Source organism: Humulus lupulus, chromosome 5 (genome assembly GCF_963169125.1).
Source record: "Humulus lupulus chromosome 5, drHumLupu1.1, whole genome shotgun sequence".
NCBI lineage: Eukaryota > Viridiplantae > Streptophyta > Magnoliopsida > Rosales > Cannabaceae > Humulus > Humulus lupulus.
Genome location: NC_084797.1, coordinates 225,033,525 through 225,053,080, shown reverse-complemented (window position 1 = coordinate 225,053,080; position 19,556 = coordinate 225,033,525). Strand labels below are relative to the sequence as shown.

At 31.3% G+C, this 19,556-nt stretch overlaps 3 protein-coding genes across 3 annotated transcripts; 2 read left to right on the top strand and 1 right to left on the bottom strand.

Moving 5' to 3' along the window:
- Nucleotides 1-208: 208 nt before the first annotated feature.
- LOC133778257 (putative transferase At4g12130, mitochondrial) lies at nt 209-2,925 on the top strand. The gene is made up of 5 exons (XM_062218127.1): nt 209-953; nt 1,578-1,831; nt 1,913-2,011; nt 2,270-2,428; nt 2,516-2,925. The coding sequence occupies exons 1-5, from the start codon at nt 484-486 to the stop codon at nt 2,758-2,760; spliced, it is 1,227 nt and encodes a 408-aa protein (XP_062074111.1). The 5' UTR covers nt 209-483; the 3' UTR covers nt 2,761-2,925.
- A 128-nt stretch (nt 2,926-3,053) lies between these two features.
- LOC133778256 (LRR receptor kinase SERK2) lies at nt 3,054-6,371 on the bottom strand. Its single transcript, XM_062218126.1, has 4 exons — nt 5,655-6,371; nt 5,085-5,345; nt 4,099-4,980; nt 3,054-3,989 (listed from the first exon to the last, which is right to left on the bottom strand). The coding sequence occupies exons 1-4, from the start codon at nt 6,088-6,090 to the stop codon at nt 3,508-3,510; spliced, it is 2,061 nt and encodes a 686-aa protein (XP_062074110.1). The 5' UTR covers nt 6,091-6,371; the 3' UTR covers nt 3,054-3,507.
- Nucleotides 6,372-18,663: 12,292 nt separating this feature from the next.
- Nucleotides 18,664-19,550, top strand: LOC133778255 (probable calcium-binding protein CML13). The gene has a single exon (XM_062218125.1). It carries the CDS (start codon nt 18,781-18,783, stop codon nt 19,222-19,224), a length of 444 nt encoding a protein of 147 aa, XP_062074109.1. The 5' UTR covers nt 18,664-18,780; the 3' UTR covers nt 19,225-19,550.
- Nucleotides 19,551-19,556: the final 6 nt, after the last annotated feature.

The window sequence follows — 19,556 nt, the reverse complement described above, 5'->3', positions numbered from 1 at the left end:
GTTAAAAAGATTTATCACATTATTCTAGGAAAAAAGAAGTTCACAATTCATTTTTTTCTTAAAACATACGAAATTTCTAGTAGTTTGAGAACGAGCTCATTCTAGACCAGACCAGTTGCGTAATCAGATATGTCAATAAATTAATTAAGATTCTCAACAACAACAAAATTAATAAATAAACAATAATTGACAAAAATATATAATATTATCAAAACTATATGCACACGACAACCCCTACATGTCTTGATTGATCCCACTTCTCCTCATTCAGGAATTTCATCGAACACTTGGCCAACTTTCCTTCACTTTCATCACAAACAAACAGCTAAAAAGACACGTGGCAGAAACCCAGAACAACCACCTGAGCTCACGTATCTGTACAGACTACACCCGGTTCCTTCGTTTCTCACAATTGTAGTTCCTGCTTCATCCATCGTCATCTTCAACCTTCCTAACTTCAATCAAATCCTACAACAACTCATAATGCTGCGCTCTAAACAGTCGCTCATGTTCTCAAGAACCATTTGGGTCAATCTCAATCATCATCATTACAGAAGCCTCCATCGAAAAGCCGACCTCGAGAGAGCAGGACCCTTAGCTTCCCTCCTCAAATCACGCTCCGTCGTCCGGTTCCGAGGCCCAGACACCGTTAAATTCCTCCAGGGACTGTTGACCAACGATGTACGGCGGTTCGGTGAATCTGCGGGTGAGAAGAACTCATCGAGTCTAGTAACGCCCAATTTGGCCACCGCGGCTGCTCCGCCCATGTATGCTGCATTGTTGAGTCCTCAGGGGAGATTCTTGTACGACCTGGTTCTGTATAGACCGACTAGAGCTGAGGATAAGCTTAACGAGACTGGATCAGGACCCGGGTCCGACCCAGATGAGGCTTTTGAGCTCTTTGCCGATGTTGATGCGTCTGTCTTGGATGAGCTCTTGAACACCTTAAAAAGGTAACTTTTTTTTTTGTTAAATACATATATATATATATATATATTATAGAATAGCACTGATGAGAAGTTCATGTCTTTTGTTGAAATTGTTCATCTTTATGTGATAGTAATGGTTGGAAAAATTTGTGAGAACTATACTACTCATTCTAACCTTGGGTTAATGAATAAGCTTTAGCTGATTAGTTTGAAGATGACAATTTGGGCTAGTTTTTTGGCATTGTGTATTGTATATGACCCTAGTTGATGCTGGAGAGTGGAGACATGGACATAATACGCTTAATTAATTTACAGTTTAAACATGGGTTCTGCAATGTCTATTGCCCTTAGTTGTAACTGGTGACATTATAAAGTATTACATAATTCTTGTTTGGTTTTCCCATTGTTAAGTTTTCTTTGTTTTGTCATGTGGATTCAATCAATAATGAGTATACATAGTACACATAGCACAAACGGTCGAGCCCTTCTGGCTACTTACTGTTATAGTTTTCTGTACCTTAAATATTGTAGGTTAGGCTCATAGTTTGCAACTATAATAATAGCAGTTAGTTCAAACTTGATCTGTAGGATTATTATTCGGTCTCAAATTGTTTCTTTATATGTTTGGCTGTTATTCTGAGTCTCCAGGTATCGTTTGAGGTCAAAGGTTGAGATTGAAAACGTGGGAGAGGACTTCTCTTGCTGGCAGCGTTATGGAGGAAACCTTACTAAAACTTCCTCCGATGTAGAAGAGCCAGAGGCAGCTAGTGTTGGCTGGGGTTCCAGTGTTGATCGTACTGGGGAGTCAGCTTCCCATGGGAACAATCATGGAACGCAGTGGTACAAGGATCCTAGATTGGATTGCCTTGGTTTTAGGGGAATCTTCCCATCTAATATAACACGTTAGATTCTAAGCCTAAGGTGTTTTTACAAAGAAAAAAATTATATGTTTTTAAGCTATAATTTACCTTTTCCTGCTGCAGCACCTCGTGTTGAAGCTGATAAAGAAACTGATGAAAAGAATTACATTTTATGGAGGGTAGAAAATGGAGTTGCAGAAGGCTCAATTGAGATTCCAAAAGGTGCATTTTACTTCTTTGGATTTCCCATGACATAATCTTACTTATAGAAGAAAAGCATTATTTGTATATGACATGGTAAATAAGTTCTTACATTATATATGAAGTGATTTATTATGCTGTACATATGAAATAAGCAAACTCACTCAAGAGGGTAGCTCAAATGGCCCTCAAATGGTCAGACACATGGTTTGCCCTACAAGGTCTGAGGTGATCTATTAAATGCTCTATTCTTAAAGAAAGTTCTTGTCATATCTATAGGTGAGGCAATTCCTCTAGAATACAACCTGGTGGGTCTAAACGCAATAAGCTTTGACAAAGGTTGTTATGTTGGCCAAGAGTTTGTAGCCCGGACACACCACCGTGGGGTCATTCGCAAGCGCTTGCTTCCTTTGAGATTCGTTAGTAGCCATGGAGAAGGTAATCGTCTACTACTTCCCATTAACTTTTACTTCTTGAGTTGTTCTATAACAGTCTTAACTTTGTTGCTTTCTGTGGTCCTTTAAGAATTAGAGCAGAAAATCTCTCCTGGCTCACAAGTTGTCGATTCTGAGTCCGGCAAGAAAATCGGTGCTATAACGACAGTGGTTGGATGTCGAGGACTGGGTGTCCTGCGGCTGGAGGAGGCCTTGAAACGATCAAGTGCATTGACCATACAAGAACAGGAGGATGTAAAGGTTGAGGCTACAAGGCCAGATTGGTGGCCTGCTGAATGGTTTCAAGAATATCAACAGGACAGAGCAGTTGTCTAAGAAATTTGGTATTTTACCAGTTTTGCTGAATGAGTTTGAACTTTTTCTTGGTTGGTTTATTATTCTTTACATAGATGAAAGCCAAAATAATACCCTGCTCGTAGAAAGAGACAGGACGGAGAAAAAAGTAATAAAAATGAAAGATGTACTTGTATATTGATCTCATGAATTTTGTCTTTTATATCAAATTTTGTTTATTTTGCCTACCAAAGCTTGCTGTATACTTCTTGTTTTTGGTCAATGTAGTTATCTTGGTTTAAGAAAGAAAAATAAGAATAGAACAAATTTTCAAGTTGCAACATGAACATGTGACTGTCAATCTGTCATCAATTAATGTTAGTTCAAGTTTACATGATTGGTCTTGTCAAAAAGTAAAAAAAAAAGTACATGATTGGTAGCTAAGTCTACTCTTATTGATGGTCTTAAGAAAATGATATAGCACGTCAAAGGCTGAAACAGTAACCTGTAAGCTGTAACTGCATGTTGTTTCTGTTAATATTTGATACAAGTTTAGTGCAGCATAGCATTTACGTACCTTTTTAATTGACCAGGGTAATTAATTAACAATAGGTTAAATTGGTGAAACAAAATTAAAACAACTATCAATGGGAAGCCTTGTTCCCTAAGATACTCCTCTTTCCATCTCCAATTTACATGAATGAGGGAACATTTTATCTTTTTTCTTGTTAAGCCTCAAGTCTTCAAAAACAGAGCTTCCAACAGCACCCTGCAAACTAAGGAAAGTCATCAGAAACTGAAGCTAATCTGGCTGAGCTCCTCCATAACCTCCTCCACATTTGGTCTTTCCTCAGGAAGTTCAAGTGTGCAAGCTAGTCCAAGTTCTCCCAGCTTAGAAGCTTCAGATTCAGAGAACTCTCCTTTCAGATTGGCATCAACAAAGTCTTCGAATATTAAAGATTTTGCACCTGTTCGAATCGAGCTTGTGAGCATACACTTCCCAGATACAACTTGCAGGACTATGACTCCAAATGCGTATATGTCACTTTTCTGTGTGAAACGGCCGGTGTTTATGTACTCCGGCGCCAGATATCCCATGGCGGCGCTAGTCTTAAGAGCTGAGAAGACGATGTCATCAGCTAGAAGCTTAGGAAGCCCAGAATCGGATATCAACGGGTTGAATTGGTGATCAATGAGAACTTTCTCTGTAGATATGTTTTGGTGGACTATGGCAGGTCTGTTTGCTTCATTGCTGTGTAAGTACTGAATACCTGATTAAGAAAAAGAAAAAAAGGGGAAAAAAAACAATCAGCACTGAAAGAAAACATGAATACATTGTAACTAAACTATATAGAATTGATTAACAAAACCTCAACTGACCTTTGGCAATGCCAGTTATGATGGAGACCCTCTTGGACCAGTCAAGAACTTGGTCACTTCCTTCTCTTATGTCAAGATAACTGGAAAGGGTTCCCTTAGGAACAAAATCATAGATGAGAAAGCACTCACTTCTGCTTTTTGAGCAACAAAAACCTCTAAGCTTAACAATGTTCTCATGCCTTAGTGAGAACAATAAACTTAACCCGTTCACAAACTCAGCCTCCTCAGATTTACAGCTAGTGATACTAATGCTTCTAATGGCTACAGCAGAACCATCTCTAAGAACCCCCTTATAGACAGCAGAGAATTTGCTCTTCCCAAGTAAATTAACCTCAGAAAAGTATTGAGTTGCAGACTCAATCTCTTCCATGTTGAATCTATACTTATTAAGATATTCTTGGGAAGACCCAAGTCCATTTCCACCATCTCCTACTGGATCCCATCCATTACAATACTCAAGTCTCACAAGTGGAGAGGCACTCCTGCTATGAAACTGGAACTCCTTGGCCTGGTCAATGCTAAGCCGGCCGTCGGAAGGATCACAAGTACTACCAATCTTTTGTTTCCGCCGCCTGTATCTGATAATGATCAGAAATACTATCCCAGTCATTGTGATAGTGACTGTAATTACCCCTGCAACAACTGCAGCCTGTGAAAATCTTGCTGGCTTTGAGCAATGTGTTTGGTTACAATGTACTTTTGCATATTCAGGGTTGTGGTTTGGATAAGCAGTGTCATTTCTGTTTGGTATGGTAAGCCCTAATCCGTCGACATTCACACCAGACTCGTCAAAAGCTGTGCAGGCTCTTAATCTAGAAAAACCAACTCCGCACAGGCCTGGATTGTTCTCAGATTTAAACTCCTCACTTAATCTTCCAAAACCTTCATTTTTTTTTCATAAGTGCAATCAGTGTAATTCTGAGAAAAAATTGACTATTGTCTATGGAAAACACAAAAAACGGATTGAACAAAATTAAAAGACTTACCAGAAGAGACAGCTCCAGAAAGAGAATTGTTTGTGACATCCAGTATTTCCAAAGATCGAATACTAGATAGTCTAGTGGGAATTGGACCAGAGAATCTATTAAAGCTCAAATCAAGTCTTTTTAGCATCCCCAGGTTTCCTAAGCTAGGAGGAATCGCACCAATTAATCTGTTATGCTGTAAAGCAAGAGCCATTAGTCTCTTCAAGGACCCCATCTCTTGAGGTAGCTCACCTGTCAGCTGGTTACAGCACAGCTGTAGAACTACCCAAAGAAAAAGACAAATCTGAGTAAAAAAATCTTCACATGTTCTCGATACAGAAAATTATGAAAATGAATTGAATTGCACATTTCTCACTTTTATGTGGTCTTAAATGCAATTAAAGGCTGGAAATGGAATCAATATAGATCAAATACATAACTTCTATGTTTATTCACTTAAATATGTTTGGAAGAGGCAGAAATTCACTCTACTCAGGTTGCATTGAAGAGCAGAGTTTTAGTATAATAAGAAATCATAAAAGAAATGACAAAAAAAAATTGGTTTTTGTTTTGTATACTTATAATAAATACCTTGAAGACTAGCCATGCTGCCGATCTCAGAAGGTATGACACCTGAGAGATTATTCACGTTGAGATAGAGATCAGTCAATTCAGTAAGGTTGGAAACTTCTCTCGGTATCTCTCCAGACAAGCTGTTGTAATGCAAGTAAAGACCAGATAAGCATTTGAGCTTGGACACCGCCGGAGACAGCTTGCCGGAGAGCCCCTTCCCTTGAAGAGAAATGTTAGCCACTTTCCTGTGCTCATTGCAGAACACTCCTTCGAACGAGCCACTACAAGGGTCACCACCACCCTCTTTAGTCCATGTTCTCAGAATCCTGTTATCTGGGTCTAAAGAGGTCTTCAACTCCATTAGAGCTTCAAGCTCTGAATTCCCATAAACATGACTTGAAGTATAAAAAGCTAGCAAAAGAGAAAGATATACCACAAAAGAAAGAAAACCCATCTCGGATATGAAATCAAAACTGTGATTCTTGACCAATGTCTTAATCTTTTTCTTTTTTTATGATTATGGTGAGAAGGATAAAACCATGTCTGTTTATGAGACTCTTCTTCTTCTTCTTCTGGGGACTAACCAAGAGAATGAAATGAATGAAGGGGAAAGACTAAATGGCCACATTTTGTTGGGGTTGATGACAGAGAGTTTTCACACATGGTTTTTGGGATTAGACTTTAGTATCATCATTAAAATTAAAACGACCCCATTTGGATATGGGACCATGGTTGATTCGGCTGTGCTGTTGTGACTATTGAGAACAGTTGCTCGGAGTCTTGGATACGAAGGTGTATAGGTGGAAGATTTTGATTTTGGAGCAAAGGGTCCCACTGCCATGACTTTCTTTGCCTTCTCTCATTTAAAGCAGCATTGAATAAAATGGGCTCCAGCTTCTCTCTCTTAAATCTTTATGGGACTGCTACCCATTTTTTTTGTTTTGTTCTTTTCTTCATTATCTTAACCTTATCTTCCTTTACACCTAAAAAAAGTTCCAGAAAAGATTGTAAGAAAGGCTTGAATATTCACTAATGAAATATTTATGGCACTTCATGCAAATTTAGTATTAAATATCATTTATTATGTTGAAAATTGAAGTGTCTATAATATGATTATTGAGAAGGGGCACCAATGGTGTGACAGTGTTATTTGTTCTGAGGAGTCAAGCATCATTTTTTTCTTCATATTTATTACGTATAATGAATGCTTGACATTTGACTCAGGTTGCTTAACCATGATAGATAGCATTTTTCGTATATGTTAGGAAAGGAATCTATTTTATTATTCTATTTATGGCTAATTTGAATATAATCATAGTAACACTTCAAAATTTGGTTTTTTTTTTAAATTTTCCTTAGCATTTTTATTTACAGAACAATAGTGATTTAAGTTGAAATTTCTGCCATTGTTGATTTATAATGCCACCTTACCGATTTGAAAAAAAATTATTTAAAAAAGTATAGTAATATACTATATAGTTCCTGACATTTCTGATTTTAATATGAAAAGTCTTTAGGGTTAATAAAGTGGTGGGAAACCTAACTCTGTCTAGGAGAACACAATATTCCACAAGGGTTTGACTATTTTCTTGTTCCCATTGAAAAAAACACAATAATTACAAGGACAAATCAGTAATTGCCATATGCTACCTTATATATAATCATTTATAAGTAAGCCAAAAAAAAATTCATTCATTCAAATATTTATAATTTTCAGAAACAGCTAGTTTGTGCCTTTTTTTTTCTAATTAGTGGGTGAAAACAAAATGTCACTGTCTCTTTATCCTTGGATTCCTTATGTTTTCCTTTACAAAAAAAGTTACATACTTTATATATATGATACACAATAGTAAATAAATCTATATGCTTATTTTAATAATAACCATAATATTATTAGTAGCCCTCTTTATTGGGAGTGGGTTCTAATTAGTTGCTTTGTCTAAACAAAGAATGAACTTTTGTTTGACAAAATTTGATTACTAGTTGGACTTGATGGTAAAGCATCATTCTTACTATTTAATTTAAAATTTTCAAAATTACCAACTTTTTCATCACAAAGAAGTAATATTTGCAAGTGTTCTTTATGATCTACTATTATACTTTTCTATAGATATGATGTATTATTATCATCTTTTGACACAACCAAAGAAGAAAAGCTTGAACATTAGCTTTGTAGATGATAATTATTTTAGATCACTATTGGTGGCATTATAAGAAAAAGAAAAGATTGAGCCTTTTAAGTAAAAAAAAAAATAGCCCATAAAGTTTATTTGGCATATTATAAGTGGATTGTACTATTAAATTTTCTCCATCATGATAACTTGAAAAGTAAGTAGTTAAAACTTTTATTTGAAATGGGTTAGCACTGCCAAAAGACAAAAGTTTTATGTACCTTCATTTTCAAAGCTCACTACTCTTTAGTCTTTGCCACTACTAGTGGGTCATATAAACTAAAGTTGGAGGCACTTATATTTATATATATATATATATGTAAATGAATTCAATAACGTAATTGTGACTAAGAAAATGATGTCATATGATAAAAATGTAAATAGTGTTTGGTCTTTTTCAAGTGCTCTCCGCCATTTGCGACATGATTAAATATATAAAGAAAATATAATAAGGTGTTTTAGCACTATCAATTGATAATTTATACCATGGCCAATTTTATTTTATTTGATTGGCTCCACCTTGAAGATATACTATTTCAAATTCAAATACATACAACCCTTTTTTTCTATTTTTTAATATAATTTTGCTTCTAGAATTACTGGTATGAGAATGACTTGGATCTAACTATCTAGTCTTAGATTGATTAGAGCCTCTCTCTCTCTCTCTCTCTCTTTCCAAATTTTGTGTGTTTTTATATTTTGTCTTCTACCTATTCTTATAATTGTTGTTTCTTTACTTTGAGTATGTAATTTGTGTTCCTTAGATTTCAAGGAAGCAATGGAAAATAAAAGGCACATGTTAGTTACTTGGGTTTTGATTTATAAAAAAATATATATTTAAAATCTCATAATTGATACTTCATAATTTGGACCATGGCCATTGATTTAGACTATAGTACTATGTAATCATCATCATGATATCATCAACATCATCAAGTGCACTTTCTAGTGTTAGATTTTTTTGACCAACAGTTGTCTATCACTATGGCATAGTGTTATTATTGGGCCAAAGACATATTATTAGGCCAGGTGACAAGGATGACTATTATGCAAGAATTAACGATTTTATTAATAAATGTTTTGTGGCTGAATTATTATATTATCTCTTTAATGTGTTATTAATTGGGGATTGGGCTATATCTAGTCCTAACCTAAGTTTATCTCCCACTTAATTATAAAACTTTGTTAAAATATAAAAATAATACTAAATTAGAGTATAATGAGACTCTAATTTTTTTATTCGTTTAGTCTAATGAACAACATTGCACTATATTTGGTACACCATTATTCTTATAAAATTTTATATTATTTCATCTTTTAACTTTATTGTATATCTTTATATTGAATTCACTTCCAACATTTTTTTATTCCTACCAAAAATAAAACTTCAATAAAATAATATTTAGATGGTGGATTAGTTAGTGGGAGAGTCAGAAATTATCTATACATAAACAATGATATTTTTAATTTCTAGAAGGATTTCATTATACTATTTAATTTTATGCTATATTAATTTTTTTAGCATAGTAATAAAAATATAAAATTACAAGAGAGAGATTACTACTAGTGAACTTTTTCTTAAAACATTACGGGCCGTTTGGTAAAATTTTTGTTTTTGAATTTTTTAAACACAAAAATAGAAATATTATTTAATTTTATTTCTTTATTTTTAAAAAATAAAAATATGTTTGGTAACTATTTTTGTTTTTTGTTTTTAAAAACAAAAAATAATAAACGTGTTTGATAACTTTTATTTTTATTTTTTATTTAACAATATGATGTGTTGATTTGAAGAAGAGAAGAAAAACAAATTGAAAACTGTTTAAAAAAATTTTAAAAGTAAAAAAATTCTATTTTCAAAATTTTAATTAAAATTTAAAAAAATAATAAATAAAAATAGAGTTACCAAACACATTTTATGTTTAATTATCAAATTTTTAATTAATTAAATAAAAAACTATTTTTTTAAGTGTTACCAAACAACACCTACATGTTTCAATTAATTATATTATAATTAAGAACAAAATATGTTACCTTAAACCCCTTCTTACAATAGTATTCTCAAGTCAAACACTGCCTAAAAGTAGATGGACTTCAAGCAACTGCATATTGGATTTTTATACTTCAATGTTAACAGTATATCATTTAGCACATGTCTGAAGAAAAATAGTGTCCAGCAACTGTCAAATAAGAGGATTAAATACACCACCAGAGAGATTGACAACGCATACCACCTTAAAAAGACAATATATAATATTATATATGATTTACAAATATATACAACAAATGAAGAGCTCAAAATTTGAATATTTAACCTCATGGGTACCAAACCATGAGGGTCACCCCTACACTAAATTTGTATGTTTTCTACTAGTAAACTTTTGAAATGAAACGAGGCTGAAGTACTAAAAGAATTGAAAATACTCATCATTAATATTAAATACATATTTAGTTAAAGATAGTCACTTTTAAACCAATAATACACATGAGTGAATGATGATGTTCTAATTATGCTAACACTATGTTTGGTAGAGAGGAGAGAGGAGTGGAGGGAGAAAGATGAAAGGAGAGGGAGAATCTCTTGTTTGGTAAGAGAGAGATGAAGGGAGAAGAGAGATGGACAGAGGGTTCTCTTTCTAAACTATTAAAATTAAATCCTCTTATTTCCGAAGAATTTAAGAAAAAAACAACTTAAATATGTAAAATATCATTATTACTTTTTTTAAAAAGTAACAAATATTTATGTTATAAAAAATAATATAGTAATTTGAATAATTATTCTCTTTTTTATTCTTCCAACTTCATCCCTCATATTAAATAATATAAAAAAAAATTACTATTATCGCTATTTTAACTAAACTCCTCGTGCATCCTATTCTCTCTTTTCTACCAAACATAGCAACTAACGTTGATACTATGATAAAGGGGTATGATATTTGTACACAGCACAAAATTACCATCAACTATAAAATAATTTTTTTTAAAAAAAAAAAAAGGGGTTTTGTTGGCCAATATCAATACCAAGGAAGGAGAGAAGAGTTGTACCCCAAATTTAACAAAGCCACCGCTAGTCATAAAAACACCAAAACAAGCTAGCCCCCCAACCCCAAAAGTGTCACATCATTTGCAAAAAAATGGCCCATTTTGTTCATAAATGGCACGACATGCCCCCATCAATATAACTTGTTATATGTTAAAATCAAATAAAAATATTAATTTGATAAATATAAACTGAAAATTAAAAAAAAAAAAAAACAGAGAGAGAACTTGAGGAAGAATATATATATATACATATATTTTTTTTTATAGAAAAAACAGCTTCCACTAGATAAAGCAACAAAATACAAGAAGCTATAAGGAGAAATGAAAGTGGAATTTGGCCATTCCACAAATATTCAATATCTAGCTCTAGAAATATTTTAGCCAACAAATGAGCTAAGGAATTGACTTCTCTAACAACATAGCTAATTTTAGCCATTGAAAATAAAGAGAGCAAACCACAAACGCCATTAATAACATCATTAAGAAAAGAAAAGTCTTTAACATTTTCCAAAATTCTATCAACACTTCTCCTCAAGTTCTTTTCTATACTTCTCATCTTATATCATTTTAGTGTCTTCTCCTTCAACATTCCACTATCTTTCTTATTCCTCTACTCCTCCAAAGTTTCATATCCACTAAAGAAAATTCTAGACATCTTATGTAGAATGAAAAGTTTGAGAGAGAAGTTAAGGCTGACTTTGAATTTTTCTAAGGAAAAATTTTGTTATAAAAAAGAATTAGAGAGGAAATGTTCTCTTAAAATTTTATAAGTATTATTTTTTATTATATTTATAAGGGGTTCTTTCATAAATATATATATATATTTTTTCTTACTATCCATAAAAAAAAAAATTTAAAAATACTATCTAAATAATACAATTTTCAAAGTTTTTTATTTACAAAAATATAATGTCAAAAAAACAACTAAAAAATAACAATTGAACAACAACTATACATCAACCCACTTCATATTAATACATTAAAAAATAACTAAAAAAATAACAATTTGACAAAAACTAGAAGTCAACCAATTACATATAACACATTTAAAAATTAAATAAAATATATCTGAAAACAACTAAACACCAATTAGGCATCAACACAACAACAAAACAATATATACATAAACTTAAATAACTAAAAAACAACATAAAAACAACTATATATAAATATAAACAACTAAAAAAATAACACAAAAGATGAAAACAAGCAAAACCGTAAAAAAAAATTAAAATCGTAAAATTGAAAAAGAAAACAAAAACTTTGTTATTAGTCCGTAAAAATATAATTTTTTTAGTGAAATTAAGTGAATTGTGTAAATTTCCCTATATATAATAGTTTTAAATTTTATAAAATTCTAATATAGTTAAGTTTTGAATTTCGGGGCATTCTTTCTCATGTTTGGTTGCAATTTATATATTATGATTCATGGATTGACTTAGCATGCCTTTAGATTAGACGATGAGATTTCTTGAAAGAAATCTCTTCTTCAAGTAGCAATATTTGTGTTGAGTTGCAATTTTGATCTATTATAGTATCTTCGACAAAAAATATATATATTTTCAAAAAAAAATCTTTTTGTTTAAATCCAAATAAAAATAAATAAAATTTTAGAATTCATTTATTTCCCCTACTAAAAATCCATGATCCAGATAAAGATTTGGAAAAAAATGAGATAAACAACAAGCGTCCAAAGATTATGAATACCTCTCTTTCTAGAATTAGATATTTGAGTTCCCATCCAACTTGCTCTAGAAATCGAGTATCAATAATTGTAAACTTGAAGTCAGATTGTCTTTAGAACCATGCAAAAGTTAAATTTTTTATTTGGATTTTATTTAAGTTATTTTTTTGTACGTATTTAATTAATTGAAAAGGCGATATTAGTTACATTTAATTATAGTCTTTGGGTTTATTTTCTTAAGAAAAATAGAAATAAATTTTAAATTATTTTGAATTAATAATATTTCATAATGTAGGTTATTGGTTAGACTATTTAACGATCATGAGGTGACAAATGTTTAAATACCAGTAATGATTTCTGCACATAAAATATGCTCCAAATTTTTACATTTATAATATTGTAAGTAGTAATTTAAATGAATGTAATGGAATTGATTGAAATAAATATAAATCATATAAATGTGTAAAATTTTAGATTTTGCTACCAATAACTTTTTTGTGGGCTTATATAACAATAAAGTTATAGATTCATGAGAATTTTTAAAAAATATGATTTTTATACTATTAATATGCAAAAATATGGGAATTATATTTTTCTTAATTTGTATGGGAAAATTTATTAAAATTTTTTTTAAAATATAAGAAACATAATTAGTAGCTAACTAAAATATGAAAATGCCACATTTTTTTTATCATAGTTATGTTTTCTTTTATTTTAAAGATTATTTTTTATTTTGTTATTTTTCTTTCATTTTTTGATTATTTTTTCTTCCATTTTTTTTAATCAATTTTTTCCTTCATTGTTTTTTTCTTTCCATTCTTCTTCTTCTTTTCATATTTATTCATTTATCTATTTTTTTCTTTCATTTATATTGTTTTGCTTTGTTTTTTCATATTTTTTCAATTTTCTTTCTTTTTTTTTTCTTTTTTTTCCTTCTATTTTTTCTTCATTTTTGTATTTATTTTTTTTTCTTCTTCCATTTTTTCTTTTTTTTTCTCACTTTTTTCTACCAATTTTTTCATTCATATTTTTTTTCTTTTCATTTTTCCATTATTTTCTTCTTCTTCTTCTTTTTATTTTTATGTATTCATCCGTTTTTTTTCTTCATCATTTCTTTTGTTTTTTTTTTTTTCATTTTCTTACTTATTCTTTTCTAATTCCATTTTTTTTCTTTTTTTCACACATATATTTTAACATTACATAATTATTGTTGACGCGGTTCTTCAGCAACAGATAATTATATGAATAAGGAGAGGGATTAGTGCTAAATAATGAACCGTAATAAATGAATGATCTCAAAGTAAAATTATAACTCGAATATTTTTTTAGGTGGTTCAAAGGTTAAAATCTTTCTAGTCCACTAGCCAATATTATTGATATATCTCCGATATTCCTTACAGGGTATTTCTTTACAAATTAGAAAAACACAACCATTTGTAACTCTCAGGGTCTCCATATTTATAGGGAGAGGGCACCTGGGTGTTGGCAAAGGAGGTCATCTCGTGACCTTCTTACCCATCATGTCACTTCTGTGACATTCATGATTAATTCCTAAAACCTAACAATGAAGTGTGGTCAAATCAATAGGTAAGGGGGATAATGGGCTGCATGGCCCAACCCAGTCGTGGGTGCCTGAACACGCACGTTTATGCTACGTGTCCGAGAATTCAGGAATGGAGTAGACACGTGATATCTGATATATGCACGTTTACATTGCGTGGTTGACTTTACAAAAGGTCTGAGGTGTCAACTCAAGCTCGTACCCCGAGCTTGAGGTAGCTTCAGCTCGTGATGTCCACACTGTTGACCCGATGCCTTAGTACTCAATGAACCTTTAGTTATCTCGAGCTAAAGAGATGGAGACTTGTAACAACAGCTCCGGGTAGGTGGCCTCCACGTGGCTGATAGAATTATGCCCTATTCCAGCTCGCTAATAACCCGTGGATATTTAGGGCGTACAATTATTTTACTGTTTTTTTATTTATTATCTTTTATTATTGTAATTTTTTTTATAGTTTTTTCCACTATATGTAAAATAATTCAAATCAATTTTTTCAACATTTTCTTTATATTGTAACACTTATAGAAATACCAAAATTTGGAAAGAAAACTAATAAAAATATGAAAACGTGAATGGGTAACTGGTTACCTTCACGTTCTTTGCGTGTATATTTCTGGGGGTAACTGGTTACCTTCATGTTCTGGTGTGTGTATATTTATGGGTTCTTTATGGTAACTTGTTACCTATGTTACTAAAATCATAGTTATTTATTCTTCCTTTTTTAATGAAGTGTTCTTCCTCTTTTTCTTTCAAATTTGATGTTTCTTTTCATATTTAATATGAGTAACTCGTCATCCCTCGTATGGTAACTGGTTACCCCTCTTATGGCAGAAAGTTACTCTTCTTGGTACATGTTATTTAACCTAGCTCTAGGATTTTTTTTTACATAACTGTCAAATAACAATCAAGTAATTGGTTACCTTACCTAGAATTTGAAAAAAGAAACGTACAATCTAAAAAAACAAGAAAAATGTTTATAATAAATAAAACATAATTTTAAAAACAATTCATATTACAAAAAAAAAATTTGCAAAACAACCAAAGAAAAATTTAATATAAAATTAGTAATATAAAAACAATATAAAAAATAAATATGCTAATAATAAATTACAAACATACCCTTCCAAAATGATAAAACTTGTTTAAGAGTAAAACTATGACATAAACTAACTTTTATATAAAAATATGCGAAAATAAACCCATAAAAGTGAAAATTCTTAAAAAAAAAAAAAGCCATAGATTAACTTTTTAGAAAGAAAAAAAAATCATATTTTTGCACACTTTATTAAAAATCTATTAATTTCCTCCATATTTGTTCTCAATTTCTCTCATTCAATTGGGCTTAATAATAAATTTCTTTACATCTAATACCTGGCCCATTATTATGGGCCCATAAGTCCACTTGTCAAGAAATTGTAGTCAGACATAAAAATGTAAGAAGCGTCTTGGAGATAGAATATTCTTCTAGAAAGCCCAACCCAACCAAATTATTTGAGGACTCTTTCTGAGCATGCTTGAGAAGACTTTGTTTAGTTGAGTTTAAATAAATATAGTAGAAAAAAGTGAAGAAAAATAAATATAGTAGAAAAGAGAAAAGTAAAAAAGATGTTTTGTCTAAAAAGAATGAAGGGAGAAGAAAAGATAAATTTTGTAAAAAATTTAAAAGTGAAATTATTAAATTAGTGGTGAAACTCTTGTAGTTGTAGACCTCAAAACCTAGTAATCTAATAATATAAATAACAAATAGAAATGGTCTGGTAGACCGCCAATTTTTTTTAAAAAATTATATAATATTTATTATAATTTTATGAAAAAAGGCATCCAATATAAAGGGACCCATTATGGAGGGGCACGTTAAGAGATTGCAACCCAATTTCCAACACATAATGTTAGGTTGAAATAATTGGACACATGTTATGGGACATATCTTGTTCCAACACTGATATGTTTTTGCAATTTCAGACTTTACACTTGTCAATAGTGTTATTACAAACACTCTTAGATTGTTCACAATGTTTTGTTTTGAAGCTTTTAGTGTATTTGTAAAATTTCTAATCAAATTGAACTCTAGCCAAATTTCCCTTTTAATTAATTTTTTTTTGGATGAATAGAGCTTCTATTCAACAATATCCAACAAGGTGATACAAAAGGTGCATTTAGCACATAGGCGAGTTAATAAAATACACTACCACTAACTAGAATCTAATTAGTTTGTGGAGGTCTTAACCTCTATAAATATCAATCATCTTAAAATATTAGGTAGCTTAAGGTGTTTAATACTGAATAATGTAAAATTTTATGTGGATGTAAAATTTTATGTGGTTAAATTTCGTCTCATTTTTTATAATTTAATAAATAGTATTCAATATTCTAAAATAAACTTAAATCGTTATATTATATATTGTTTAATACTTTAAAATACATTATAACCTTATAGCGACGCTCAAATTAAAATAACAAATTTTTATTACTGTTCACACACTAAATAATATTTTTCAATTTGACACAAAAATCTTATAAAAATTAGTACTCTAAAAATATAATATTATTACACCACAATAATATACTAAATTACACTAAACACATCTACAAATATAATAACCAATAAACATGAGTATATTTTTATTGTTGTCCTACCACTTAGTAACTCGGGCACTCTTAGACTTTGGAAGACAATAGCCCCCTATTTTTTTTTCTTTTGACCTCGTTTAAATGGTGGGATTGGATTGAATAGAATTAGATGATTTTTATAATATAATTTTGTTATAAAATTAAAGACGGTGTTAAAAAATATTAATCCAACAACCTAAATAATCCTCCTCAATTGGCATAACTTAATCACATTGAAAATTTTGGGATTTTTTTATCCCACCAAATCCCATCTCCTTTTTCATTCCCTTGCTAAAGTGGCTTTAAGAGCTTCTCCAACGTATCATTATAATTGCATATATGCAGTAGTTAGCTCTCCAACGAAGCGGCATTGATATATCAAATTTACTGTCTTGGCTACAGTACACATCATATATGCCGTGTACTGTAGCACACGGTATACTTTTTTTTTTTTTCCTTTCTTTCATTATTTTATTATATATAATTATTATATATATAATTTAGAATTTAGTTTATTATGTAGAAATTAAATTGTATATACCATAAATTATTTTTTTTAATTATAATTTAAATAAAACATTATAATATTTGTATTTTTTTTAATATTACACAATAGAAACATTACAAATTTAATGAGATATAATAATTAATGAGTAGTTTTATTTAAAATATTAATTAGATATAATAATTGTGATGATTTTGATAAATTAATATAATAATAAAAATAATATTCAATTTATTTAAAAAAATAATATAATAATAAAGAATTTTTTTTTTTGTGTAGTTTTTAGTGTTGTGATTGGAGTGAAAATAGTTTTTGACACCAAATTTGATGTTGGTGTGACCCCAAATAAAGTGTCAAGGTTGGAGATGCTCTAAGGCTTGATTATGAAAGACATATGTGAATGGTCATATTTCTCATTTTATCTCTAGCTTACTATATGTGAAGATTGTGACTTCTTTCCTCAAACAATCAAAATATTACTCAAATGACAGCTCACAGTAATTTGTAGTTTCAGTTGCAACTACTTCAGTTGAATCTATGTGGACACTAATTATTCATAACAGAATAACATATTATTAGGCTTTTTGGTTCTTGTATCTCGTCTCTATATATAGTTTTAGGACTAATCAACCTAGAGCTATTCAATTTCTGAGATTTTTAGTTGAGAGCAAGAACTATATTGTAATACTCACGTGTGAGAGTGTTTCAAGAGAAATTGGATGAGGGTTGTTGTAATCTTGAGAGCTTGGAGGGTGGAATCTTTTCTGATATAGTGGATTTGACTTAGGCATTATTACTTAGTCTTGGATGTAGAATCAACTATATTGGGTTTTCCGAACCAAGTATTCATTTGTGTTATTTATTTTGTATTTGATTAATTGCCTATTACTTATTCTTCATTTTTATTTTTTTTGTGCACTATATTAACCGTGTTGTGCAGGTTCTAATCCCCAACACTTTCTTTACACATTGCTTAAACTTAATGGAAGTTCTATTTTTAAAAAAAACACACACACAAATAGAAAAGCCATTCTAATTTCAAACTCTCAACTTAAAAAAATATTTTTTTTACTCATATTAAATTTTGATTCATATTCCAATTTTCATTATCATTCACCCCTTTTTATCATTAAACTAATTCAAGCCAAATTTACATTTCTATGATTTTGTTAAAAAGTAGTCAACAAAGAGAGAAAAAAGCAATAGAGAACGAGTCTAGAAAATCTATATTTATTTATGTTTTTGAATTATTAATTATTTAGTCCTTATAATATATATATATTTTTTATCAAAACTACTAAATTAGTGGTAATGAAACTTTTGAATTTTTCATTTGTATGTTACAAACGTTGTAATGAGGTCCTTTTGAAAAAATGAAATTTCAAGTTCAGTCCCCACCAAAACGACGCCGTAAGGAGCGGCCTCGCATTCAAAACGAAGAAGAAGACACAAATGTAGAGAGAGAGCTCCACCATTTCAAAGAACCAGTTTTAGAGAGAGAGAAAGTTGAGACATTTCTTTTTCTAAAGCGAGAAACGAACCAGACCCACTCACCCGATAATCCGATAGCCATGGGGAAGGATCTGAGCGACGACCAAGTATCTTCAATGAAGGAGGCTTTCACCCTCTTCGACACCGACGGCGACGGTCGGATCGCACCGTCGGAGCTAGGGATTCTCATGCGGTCTCTGGGAGGAAACCCCACCCAAGCCCAGCTCAAATCCATTATCGCCGAGGAAAAGCTCACCGCACCCTTCGATTTCCCTCGCTTCTTGGACCTCATGGCTAAGCACATGAAGCCCGAACCCTTCGATCGCCAGCTCCGCGATGCTTTCAAGGTCCTCGATAAGGAGTGCACCGGCTACGTCTCCGTGACTGAGCTCCGGCACATCCTGACCAGCATTGGCGAGAAGCTTGAGCCAGCCGAGTTCGATGAGTGGATCCGGGAGGTTGAGGTCGGTTCCGATGGGAAGATCCGGTACGAAGATTTCATTGCAAGAATGGTGGCCAAGTAAGACATTGTTGATGATGATGAAGATGGATTTGGTGTGGGTTTTTTTGTCTCTAATGTGTTCTTCTGATAAAGTAATATTGGTAATTTTAATCATTTGTTTTCTCTTGATTTTTCTTTATTAGGATCCCCTGTTGTTTATGGTTGTTTCTTAGGGCTTGAAATTAGGGCTTGTTTGGATTCTGTTGTGATGATGATGATGGTATTGAATTCTTCAAGTAATACTAATTATGGGGATTTTTTTGCTTTTTGTTATTGTTGTTCATATTTTGTTGTAGCCTTGTATGGATATGATGGTTTTGGATTTAATTTATGGGTTTTGTTCTTAAAGTTATG

Coding starts and splice junctions, on each gene's coding strand:
- LOC133778255 (XM_062218125.1), top strand. CDS start 18,781: ATGGGGAAGGATCTGAGCGACGACCAAGTATCTTCAATGAAGGAGGCT.
- LOC133778256 (XM_062218126.1), bottom strand. CDS start 6,090: ATGGGTTTTCTTTCTTTTGTGGTATATCTTTCTCTTTTGCTAGCTTTT. Junction 5,346..5,654: donor CAGCATGGCTAGTCTTCAAG/GTATTTATTATA, acceptor TTCTTTGGGTAG/TTCTACAGCTGTGCTGTAAC. Junction 3,990..4,098: donor CATAACTGGCATTGCCAAAG/GTCAGTTGAGGT, acceptor TTTCTTAATCAG/GTATTCAGTACTTACACAGC.
- LOC133778257 (XM_062218127.1), top strand. CDS start 484: ATGCTGCGCTCTAAACAGTCGCTCATGTTCTCAAGAACCATTTGGGTC. Junction 954..1,577: donor CTCTTGAACACCTTAAAAAG/GTAACTTTTTTT, acceptor CTGAGTCTCCAG/GTATCGTTTGAGGTCAAAGG. Junction 2,012..2,269: donor CTCAATTGAGATTCCAAAAG/GTGCATTTTACT, acceptor TCATATCTATAG/GTGAGGCAATTCCTCTAGAA.